The 11,729-nt window shown below is 40.3% G+C and overlaps 1 protein-coding gene across 2 annotated transcripts; it reads left to right on the top strand.

Moving 5' to 3' along the window:
• Window positions 1-3,782: 3,782 nt before the first annotated feature.
• On the top strand, window positions 3,783-11,243 carry cyb561d1 (cytochrome b561 family, member D1). Of its 2 annotated transcripts, XR_015035843.1 has the most exons (4): window positions 3,790-3,970; window positions 6,295-6,332; window positions 7,868-10,381; window positions 10,865-11,243. XR_015035843.1 is itself a non-coding variant. In XM_085776596.1 (3 exons), exons 1-3 carry the CDS (start codon window positions 3,808-3,810, stop codon window positions 8,372-8,374), a joined length of 708 nt encoding a protein of 235 aa, XP_085632722.1. In that variant the 5' UTR covers window positions 3,783-3,807; the 3' UTR covers window positions 8,375-11,243. The 2 variants fall into 2 exon arrangements, 1 of the variants encoding a protein (XP_085632722.1); XM_085776596.1 differs by having other exon boundaries at window positions 3,783-3,970; window positions 7,868-11,243.
• Window positions 11,244-11,729: the final 486 nt, after the last annotated feature.

Raw genomic sequence — 11,729 nt, 5'->3', positions numbered from 1 at the left:
TGGAAACATGAAATGTTTACTGATGAAGTTCAGCTTGTGGCTAACAGGGAGCTAATGCTAACACAGACACCATGGGTCTTTTATAAGATAATGTAATACATCATGACACACACACACACACCTTCGCGTTTTGGAACCTTTATTCCTGTGTGTGTATGTCTGTGTCTTTGTGCCTGTGTGTGGCTGTATTAGCGTTAGCGCCGTGTTAGCATTAGCTCCGTGTTAGCATAGCGTTAGCTCGGTGTTAGCATTAGCTCCGTGTTAGCATTAGCGCCGTGTTAGCGTTAGCTCGGTGTTAGCAGGGCTTAGCAAACAGCAGTAAACACAAGCACGTGTAGGGGGGGTGGAGGAGGTGGCGGCGGCGAGTTTTTTTTTTTTTTTTTTACGACAGTGACATGTGCCTACCAGAACTGTGGGGGAGCTCCGGAGAGGGAAAAAAAGAGAAACCAACGAAGGAGCGAGCTATTTCCGGCCGAGCTGCATAGTTCTGCTTTAAAATAAGACACATCATATTAAAAGTAGCTTGTTTTTAGACACTTTTTACTTCTTTCAAGCAGATTTTCACTTGGAATAAGTAGAAAAAATCTGATAGTGGAGCAAGTTTTTCTTCCTTATTACAAGCACAAAAAACTTACTTTCACTGGCAGATTTTTCTATTTATTGTGAATTTAAGTGAAAATTATGTAAAAACAAGTACATTTTTAGGTTATGAGTCGTATTTTATTGCTTTTATTGCTTGAATTGATCAACTGATGGCAAAAATGCCGTTATATAAACGGATGGATACATAATAATTCTCTAGGTAATGAGACTTCACTTTTGACATAAAGGAAATAAAAATGCTGAAGAACATAATAGCCAATTTATTTATTTGTATGGCTAATTTTGGGAGTCATCCACGTGATGTTCTTTTTGTCCCAAGCTCAGTGGTTTAAAATGGACTTGTTTACTGAGAAGTATCAATATTACCAGTACCAATGAGTACCAATATTTCGCATCTGTACAGTAAATGCAAATCTTTCAGTAGTTAACCCTCTATTGCATGAAATATTACTAAGGCATGGTAAAAAATGTTTTGCATGTTTTTATTACTTAAAATTGTCTAAATAACAGAAATATTAAAAAAAAAATCTTTATTTTTTTTTAAAGGGGGGGGTCGTTGGTAAATTGTTGCCATATGGCGACAATATGCAATCGTGGAAAGTCCCATAAAATCAACATTTTTGACCAAAAACTAATTTTATTTCAAGCAAAACTCAACAAATCCATCTCATACTCAACCAAAACTAACAAACAAACATTCATACAATAAAAACATTGTATAATTTCAACAGTTATATAAAATGTCTGAGAACCTGGAACCTGGAACCCGTCTCAATGAAGTACATTGAATCACTCATTTTATTTCATTTCATTCAGTTATCTAGAAGATATAAGTGCAAGTCCATTTAGATAATATGTTACAAAATACCTTTAATCACAAAATATAAAAAAATATATAATGTTTTTACCTTTGAAATATAAGAAAAGGTTGTAAACATAGTCTCAGGGTAGGTTCATGCTATGTAAGTCAATGGGACTCCATTGCGTTGAATGCACCAGGAATTTTCCATATTTGCATACTGTTGCCATATGGCAACAAATGTATTTTAGCATATTACAAAAATACTATTACATCAAAACTGAATTAAATGTTAAAAAAATAAAGTTTACTTTCCCCAGATAGTGATTTCAATTTTTTATTTGATGAAAACTTTCCAAAATTCTGAATAAAAGACAACTAGTCTTCGGGAGCCCCACACTGTGATGTTTACTAGGGCTGGGACTCGATTAAAAAAATTAATCGATTTAATTAGAGGCTTTGTAATTAATTAATCGCAATTAATCGCATTTTAATCGCATATGAATATTTGACCTGAGAACAGTGAGAAGCATTTTTTTTTCACATGGATTTTAGTATACCATTGAATGACTGAATACATAAGCTTAAGCATTCAAGGTGGTACTTAACCAAGACCAACAGACTAGGGATGCAAATTATCGATTAATTCATTAATCGATATTTGATACATACAGATTAAATGGTCTTTCCTGCCAATACACTGTGGTGCGCACGTAGACACACGTGAGAAAAAAAAAAAATTTAATAAGTGCGATTAAAACGCGTTAATTGTTTTTAACACGTTAATTTTTGTGTAATTAATTAATCGTAATTAATGCGTTAAAGTCCCGGCCCTAATGTTTACATGGCAAATGTCTATGAGCAAAAGGGACAGGCAAACCTCATAAATTCTATGTCCTTCAAAGTAAAAGCCCCCTTTTCACACCTAACTGTAAAAACAAAAAAATATATCATAGCTTTTTAGAAAAATGAAGATAAAGTAATTGTTGACTGACACTGACACTGACACTGACAGGTCCACATGGTGTTTGGTGGTCGGCGGTTCTCTGCCGCTTCAGGAAGTGAACCATCTCACTCCTCTCTACTCTTCGGCGATGACAAAGAACCAAACCAGGAAGTGGAGAGTGTAAAGAGCAGCCGTGAACAGACCATAATACATCAGGGGCCGTGTGCGCGCCAGTGTTTATCAGCAGGTGTATAATTTTGATAAACACGCGTGGCTCTGTGCTGCTGGTGGAGCACCGACCGGCTGAGACCAGCTGAGCCCGAGTCCGAGTCCGGCCTGTGTGGTCTTTTAAATTTTTTTTATTTTTTACACAACTTTATTGACAACAAGAGTATACACAGGATTGAATACAGTTAGATGAAATAAGTGTATACAACATTAATACACAACCAAACCATCATAAATACGCCAGGGGATGACAGCAAGACAGAAAAAACATAAACTTAAATAAATATTTTGTAAAGCTTACAGAGATCATTATACGTTTTAACAGCTTTTTTTATTCTCACAATCACAGAGGGAGGAGATATAGTGACCAACATACATGTATGCAGACAGTTCCAAGAAGTTTGGCTTCTTACCAGAAAATTTAGACTTATGTATATAAAATTTGGCTAAAATAATGAACAAATTAATCATATAAAACTGAGAATTTAGTTTTTTTTTTTTTATTATCATATTCAGTGTAGCCAAACAAAACATTTTTGCAGCTGCGTGGTCCCGGATGAGACGCGCTCCTCTCGTGACGGTGACGTTTCTGCTGCTGCTCCATTGGCCAGGTTTTTTTTTTTTTTAATCCATAGCTGCTGGACCCGTTTCAGGCAGGTCGGAGGAGGAGGATTATGGTCTGTGGTTTAATTTGTTTCGTCAAGCCCGCGGAAACTATAGACTCGGTCTGTTGGTGACATAAAACCAGACAAACAAAAGAAGGAGATTTAATAACTGAACGTGTTTAGCCCCGGTCTGTTCCTCTCCACATAATGATTCACGTCATAAAAACGCTTTAGTTGGTGGAGTTGTGATTTGTAAAGTAAAAAAAAAAAACTACATGCCGGAAGTACATGCTGTCATCTTCGCGTGCAGCCTCAGTCTATGGTCGTAACCAACCGGGTCTCGAGCCTCCTTCTCCTTCTCCTGGACACTAAACTGCGGTTCAACCTGCGCGTTGTCGTGTTTTTTTTTGTTTTGTTTTTTTCTTCTTGCATGTTATTAACCACAGAATGAAGCAGCAGCTCGTGCGGCGGCTTGTCGGCGGCACGCGATGTCTCCGCTTTCCTTCCACGCGCCCCGGACGCAGCAGCAGCAGGTAGCCCCCCCGGACGGACAGGACAGGTGGAGGTGGGTCCTGGTCCTTCCTTCCTTCCTTCAGCAGCACCAGCAGCACCACCACAGCCACAGCATGCGGTCTGATGTGGAGTACAGCCCCGTGGGAGAGGGGCTGGGGCTGGGGATGCGGGACTACTGGCTGTACGTGTGGCTGCGCAGGGCGGCGGTGATAGCGGCTCATGTCACCGGACTGGGCCTGACCCTCATCATCTCCCTGCTGTCCAGACCCGGAACCAGTGAGTGGTGGAGATATGTGTGTGTTTGTAGCATTAGACAAAAGACAAAAATGACTTGACATAGTTTCATTCTAACATCAGTTAGATTGAAGAATACCTTTATTGTCATTGTGCTATTGTGAACCTATACTACCAACCCACTATTTTTAAGATCTAATGCATTTCAAAGGAGGTTAAATCGAAAGCAACTGGACTTAGTTATTTGTCTAGGAAGACGTTTCACCTCTCATCCAAGAGGCTTCATCAGTTCATCCTGACCAGGCTGGGACTGTCCCAGGACCAGGACCAGGACCAGGACTAGGACTAGGACCAGTCCCAGCCTGGTCAGATGCTACATGAACTGATGAAGCCTCTTGGATGAGATGGTGAAACGTCTTCCCAGACAAATAACTAAGTCCAGTTGCTTTCGATTTAACCTCCTTTGAAATACTATGACCTGGGCAAATGAGAATATGCACCGGCTTATCTAAATGCATTAAAATTTTCAGATATTGTGTTCCTATAAAAACAATGGAAATCATGTTTCGAGTAAAGAACAACAGCCGCCTTCCAGCTTGTATCCTTCAGTTATTTAAATTAAGAAAAGGAAACTATAATTTAAGAGGGTTAGGCTATTGATTTTTGAAAATGAGTACTGGTCAATCTCAGGCTACCTTATATGTATTGCAACTTTTGAAAGTCACTTTTTTTTCTGTGCTGTTACCAAAACTCAAATGCCATTTTAAAACCATGTTTTAATATCAACCACATGCATACATGTATTTTATTAAGCAATCAGACAATGGAACCAATATTAATGTAAAAAATACAGTGCATGTGTTTTCTTTATTTTTGGAGGAAACAGTTTAATAACCGGAAAAACATTTGGTAATAGGAATGAGTTTTTGAGTGAATGGATATGTGAGTGAGTAACAGCAATGATATCAACTAATACTGTCTTAGAGATACTTTAGGTAACAGGACACAACACTGAGATTTACCATCTGACACAGCTACAATATCATTAAATTTAAGGAAAAATAAAGACGAAATTGCAGCAGCCACTGACCGGTGCATAAATAGATCATTTTCGAGATGGGGTCTATACAAAATTTAAACAATAGATACTTATATGGAGTAAGACCACTTCCAGAAAGATGTGTCCATGATTCTAACAATTCGTATTCATAATGATAAACATTTGTAGGCCTATGTCAATAAAAAAGTTGTCACACACATGAGTCTGAGAAATTGTTAGGGTTAGGATTGTTTTTATGTGAGTATGAATCTAAAAGCTGTGACCAGTGGGTAACACCAATGATGATCATTAACACCAACCATCATAAGCATTTTTTTAATATAATATAATAAAAATATTAAAATACATTAAGCTGTAATTTATGTTGATTTATAATGGTAAGTGGTTTAACTGTTATGTGACCATATTTAAGTTGTTAAAATAATACAAATGAAACATGAAATTGCTGTTAAAAAAGCTACCATTTTCATAGAATGACCCACATCCGGGGTTTCCATTACTTTCCCCTGCGACCTGCATGAGACGTCATTTCAACACTTTTTCTACTCGTACCCACAAACTTGAATTCGTGTTCACAGTGAAGACTTAGTAGTTGTAGAAATTAGAGTTGTATTCACAAGACTTTGCACTCACAGCTTGTAGATTCATACTGTACTCGCATAAAAACAATCCTAACCCGAACAATTTCTCAGACTCATGTGTATGACAACTTTTTTATTGACATACAAATGTTTATCATTATGAATACGAATGGTTAGAATCATGGACACATCTTTTTGGAAGTGGTCTTACTCCATATACTTAGCCTACACAAAAAGCATTCAACGCACACTTAAAGTGCAAGCAAAGCAAAACAAAGTACATAGATTTTTTTTTCTCTCTTTTTGCCATTTACGGTCTATGTAACAATAGTACTCAGTCAGTGTCAAACACTATGTCACGCAGTAAACAATCTGGTTTCTTGTCTAATCTATTGCCTTACCTAAAATCAATGTGTTGTCTTCTATAATAAACACACTCCACTGGATTGATATTTTGTGCCTCACGGGCCATTTAATAAAGCAGTGCTGCCTTGAAACATGTTTCCATTATCATTGAATTTAACTCTAGACCAGTTCATCCAGTCCATCCAGTTCATCCAGTTCGCCCATGAGCCAGTTAAACTTTGCTGTTAGATTCTGGGCATTAGATCATTTTATAATAACTTCAGTGATCACTTTGTAAGCAGGTAATAGAAAAAGAAACTCCAACCTGCTTACCTACAGTTTCTCTGAGCACTCAAAACGTTTTTTTCTCATTTTTCCAGGTCTGTTTTCCTGGCATCCGGTGTGCATGTCTGTCGCAGTAAGTTTACAGTCCACACAACTAATTCTGATTTATTTGTTATCATTTTTAAAGTCTTTTTAAGGTCACGCCGGTCTTGAGAGAATCGCATGTGTCGTGACAGTGATGATGTGTGAAGCTAATTAGATTTAGATAAGAAAGTGAGTGTGACATCTGGTCCTTTTGTTTATGTGTAAATCTAAACTAATAAAAGCAGTAAATGATTAATCAGTTAAACGAGAACTGAACATACCTTTACCTACACACTGTTTGCTCTGCCTCTTTGTGCCCAGCCTCTTTCCACTGTGAATTATAGATGGGGCGGGTTGGGAGGAGGCAGCAATAACGCAAATGACTGTGTGGCGTCAGATATTGTGTTACCAACCGACCTGAAGTGTGTGTTCATGGTGATGCAGGAACGTATCACCCAGTACGACAGTGTGATAACTGCTGTGTTTTAGTAGCACCTAGAAACAGTGGAGGAAGTGTCAGGGTTGGGGTCTTTTTTTTTATTACCGTAATAATAAATAATAATTGAGTTCAATTTTATGTCAAGTTTTGGATGCAACAAAGTACAACATGACAAAAGATGTGAACAAACATGTAAACACACCTTAAGGTTTGACAAAGGAAACAAACACACTGTTGTTATTACTCTACTGATCACGTTTCCTGTACGAGAGATTATTATCGACAGTTTGACCTCTAAATAAAGTGGTTAATACCACTATTATAGGAACATGTGTCATTGCTTGTGTGTCTTGTCTTGTCAGACTTCATTTAAACAATGTCATTATCATTTTTTTAGTCAATACAGTGTTTTCATAACCAACAGAAATGATGCAAATTACAAAAAGCAGAGCCGAGTTGAATTTTGGAATTATATAAATAAACAATTTTTTTTTTTTAATACTAACAACTGTATAAACTACAGTGGTTTACAAGCTGTAATAGACAGGAGATATTATTTTCTGATTGTTTTGACTTGATTAAAGCAGAAGTAAGCGATATTTTTGTGTTAATATAAGTCTTAAATAGTTATATCTTCCGACAGCAATCACTTACATAGAGTGTTTGGACCGAAACACGGGTCTGTCAGTCACTCTGCTCTGCTCTGAGCCCAGGAGAAAACTTTTCTCGTATCCTACAAGTTTTATCCAATGAGGAGAGAGAACGGCATGAAGGGCTGTGTGTGCAGCCAAGGGACGCCGTGAATGTGGTGACGTAGGGACGAGGACTGTTATGGTGCGTTCAAGGCAACCTGTAACTCGTGTTTTCCGACCTGTGAAGTCGTACCAGTTCGATCTGGTACGAGTTCACGGGTCAGAAGTTACGAGTGGCCGTTATAGTGACTTTCACAGGTAAAACAGGTCGGAGAAACACGAGTGGGTTGCCTGGAACGCTACAAAGTCGTAAGTTGTGACTTGAGGCTGTAATTTACGGTTTCAAAAGCCTGCCTGGAACGCAGCATTAGCCAAAACGACCGGATCGCTTACTTCTGCTTTAACTCACATGGTGTGTGTGTGTGTGTGTGTGTTTCGTCTCTCTCTCTGCAGTATTGTCTGTGTATGACTGAGGGCATCCTGCTCTTCTCCGCCGAGGGCTCCCCGTTCTGCTTCAAATCCCGCAAAGGTAAAGTCCGTCTCCACTGGTTCTGTCAAGCGCTGGTGCTCATCGCCGCGGCCACCGGACTGGGCTTCATGGTGGCCAGCAAGAACGTCTCGGAGCTCCCCCACCTGGTCAGCTGGCACAGTGTGCTGGGCGTTTGCACCCTGGCCGCCACCGTCCTCCAAGCCGCCTGTGGCATCTGCATGATCTTCCCCAAGCTGCTGCGCCTCTCCGCCTCCCTGGCCAAACTGAAGCTGTACCACGCGACCTGCGGCCTGGTGGTGTACCTGCTGGCCACGGCCACGGTGGTGCTGGCCATGTTCTCGGACTGGTTCCAGGCCTCGGTCAAAGGCCTGGCCTGGTGGGCTTTCCTCCTGCTGCCCTTCTTCCCTGCCCTGGTGGTGATGAACCAGATCACTAATTCCTACCTGCCCCGCAAGAAACTCACCAGCTAGAGGAGTCACGCAGAAAAGGCACGGCCATGTTGGACACTGTGGAAGGAAGTGAGAGTCCTGAGCTAAACCCAAAGGCTTCACACACACCGTTAGTCCCATAGCAGAAGGTTTCTGGGGGGGTTTTCTAACACTCTGGTCATTTGTTCTCACCAGGCAAGGCAAGGCAATTTTATTTGTATAGCCCGTTTTTACAAACAGTTTGTCTGAAAGGGCTTTACATGGCAACAACATAACAACATCCTCTGTCCTTACACCCTCACATCCACTGAGGAAAAACTCCTCCTCGGCCTGTGTTACGAGGCACATGACAGTTAATGTAGCTAGGAGGGGTAGATTCATTCAAACTAACATATTCATCTTGCTGCAACCAGGTCTCAGTGAGTGTTAATATGTCAATATTTGTGACTTGTAATTAAGTCATTCACTAGGAGAGACTTGGATGGGAGAGAACGAATATTGAGCAAACCACATTTAATAGTTCTATTAGTTTGGCTTGCAGGAGCAGTGGTTTTGATTTTAACTAAAGTTGCTATAAACAACTCCTCTAGATTCGGGTTTAGGCTTAGACAGCCTCGAGGCAGACACAGTTTCTATAGGCTGGGTGGGTGACAACACGAAGGACCCAGCAGAGGGGCGTGTTAAACTGCGGCTCTGCCTGCTGGTCCACCAGTGATCGATATAGTATCTAAATGAACAATTTGTCTTCTCTCAGAGACAAATGAAGTCACAGAGGCCGCTGCAGTTTGTTGTGTCTACTGCAGAAAACACAACCTCTGGGCAGACGTCATTTGGGATGCACAAACTTAAAATAACAAAACAGCATTATGGTCAAGTGCAAATTCAGTTCCAAAATGTTGTGTATTGTCAGCACCACTGTTGTGCTACAAAGGCCCAGCTCTAGTGTCCCCGTAAGACCTGAACCGTGAACCCTCACAGACCTCACATCTGACACAGTGTGGGAAGCTACATACTGTACATAAAATATGTTGCAATATGTTGTGGATTTTGGACATTTGAGTTTAGATTCTTTATTCCTCCCATTCACTTCCTGCTCTTAAACAAAACAATGTTTGTTTGTATTTGTTATAACAATAATTTATCATATGATCATAGGACAGGTAACTACACACTGAAGCACCACATACATAGCTCTGTGCTCATACTGTCTTTTTTTTTTTCTTGTAACACTAACAGTTGCATTTGCTCCTTTCATGCTGCTCTGACAAATTTTCCTGTCTTGTGTTTTCTTTAATTGTTCCCCTCTGGGAGACCATGTTTAATGTCACAACAATATGAACTTTAGGTCATTCTCAAAGTCTTCAAAAAGGTGGACTTGTCTGTGAGGCGGTGATGGTTTGACAGGGGGGATACCTACGACACTTTCAGGGAGTGACTGAACACAGGACTTGGTCTGTCCTGCAGACGTTAAGGGAATGGGGCTGGTTTTGTATCAAGACCAAACAAAAAAAATGCAATGGAAATAATCACAAATCCAAACTGGACTGTTTTGCATATTGCTCAGCTCTGGTGATCTGTTACCTCCACCTAACTCCTCCTGACATGCAGCTTATAAACACTTGGGCCATCCTCAAGCTCCGACTCCTGCTGGAATAAGAAACACAACACAACATAGCATGTGGGCTGCTGTGCCAGATGTTGATCCCAGGACGACAATAGAGAACAGTTTTCCTGACAATGCGGCTACACAGCTGGATCTGGCTGCGCTCTCTCAACTAACACACACAAGATCATTTGCACTGCGCTCTTCTGTACGTAGACTAGATTTCTAGATTTCTGAAGAGACACAAAGCTCTGGATGATTCTACACCAGCCTGTGTGAATCTTATTTATTTATTCATTGATGATATACAGTATGTTTGAGTTAATTCTGTTTTTTTGGCTGCTTCCTGGTGCTATATCAATCAATAATCTTTTATGTAACACTGAATCCAGTGACGTCTGATCTAATGTGAAAGCAGTCGCCGGCAGCAACAAAACCAGTCAAGAGTGATCCTAGGGGTGGGCGATATGACGATATTAAATCGTGAAGGATTAGAGCGTGTAGACGATCTGCCGAAGTGCAGAGATCGTAGGAAGAGTGCATTTTATCAGAGTATGTTTACTTGCACATGTTGGCAAAACTGCAGCTATTTAAATGGGCTCTATGCACAGCTCCACTACTTCCTGAATTTCTGAAAGGCAGCTCCCAAACTGATTAATCCAGGTGTGTCTGATCATTGTGACAACTCAGACACACCTGGATTAATCAGTTTGTCTAATAATGTAAGACAGGAAATAAAGGAGCTGCCTTAAGTTCAGGAAGTAGTGGAGCTGTGCATAGAGCCCATTAAAATTTGTTTAGAAAGGCTCTTTGACCTATAAATTGTCTGTTTTTCAATTTTAGATTTAAGATCGTGATAAAATCGAGATCGTTATTTTATTTTTCAAAAACCGTGATATGATATTTTTGCCGTATCGCCCACCCCTAAGTGATCCGTTCAGCTGCAGCTTCTTTCAGCTCTTTTGCTTTATGACGCCTCCAACTAGTAGTCTGTCAGCGTTAGCAACATCTACTGTAGCGGCGCAAGAGACAGATGTTTTCCTCAGGAGAAGAAACCAAGAACGAGAAGAAGACTGAACGTCAGCTGGACATGAACACATTACAACGCTGGTGTTGGCTCTGTGTGTGTCTGCTGGATGGATGAGTCACTATGACAAGGCAACTGTTTGCCAGCATGTTAGCAACAACCATGTCATTGGCTGATAAAGTCAGTGTGGAATGTAAATGACATTTTTCACCTTGTCATTATGGGAAACAGTGATTTTATCATTCATTTCAAATTAAATCTCCAATGCAATAAAGCGAAGAGGTCTGAAAACTTTGTGATGTACGTAGCTGTATGTGGAAAACATCCTCCGGCTCATTAGCTTATAGTCTTTCATGTCACCATGGATACATGATCCTGTCTATCCTTTAAGTGGCTGTGATGCCTTCTTTCACAGAAGCCAAAGAGAAAACACCGAACACAATGGATTTGATTTGATTCTGCCATTTAATGCTCCTGGACAAATGGAACATAATGAGACTGGACAGAGTGGACGCTGACACATCATCACAGTATATGTAGAAGGTTTAAGCCACAGAGGAACTAAGGTTAACACACACACACACACACACACACACACAGAAATCCAGTGGAGATGAAACAGTCACTACAGCTTGTACAGATACAGTAGCAGAGAATAACCCAGTAAAACTTTATTTCACTAGAGCTGCGGACAGAGCGACGGCTCATCTCTCTCACATACAAACACAAGCAAACTGACTGTGGCCCCCCCTGTCTCTAAAGGCTCA

This window comes from Trachurus japonicus, chromosome 5, assembly GCF_045865225.1.
Source record: "Trachurus japonicus isolate A0001 chromosome 5, Traja_1.0".
NCBI classification, from domain to species: Eukaryota; Metazoa; Chordata; class Actinopteri; order Carangiformes; family Carangidae; genus Trachurus; species Trachurus japonicus.
The sequence above is the reverse complement of the archived record's forward strand: the minus strand, read 5'-3'. Positions and strand labels throughout refer to the sequence as shown.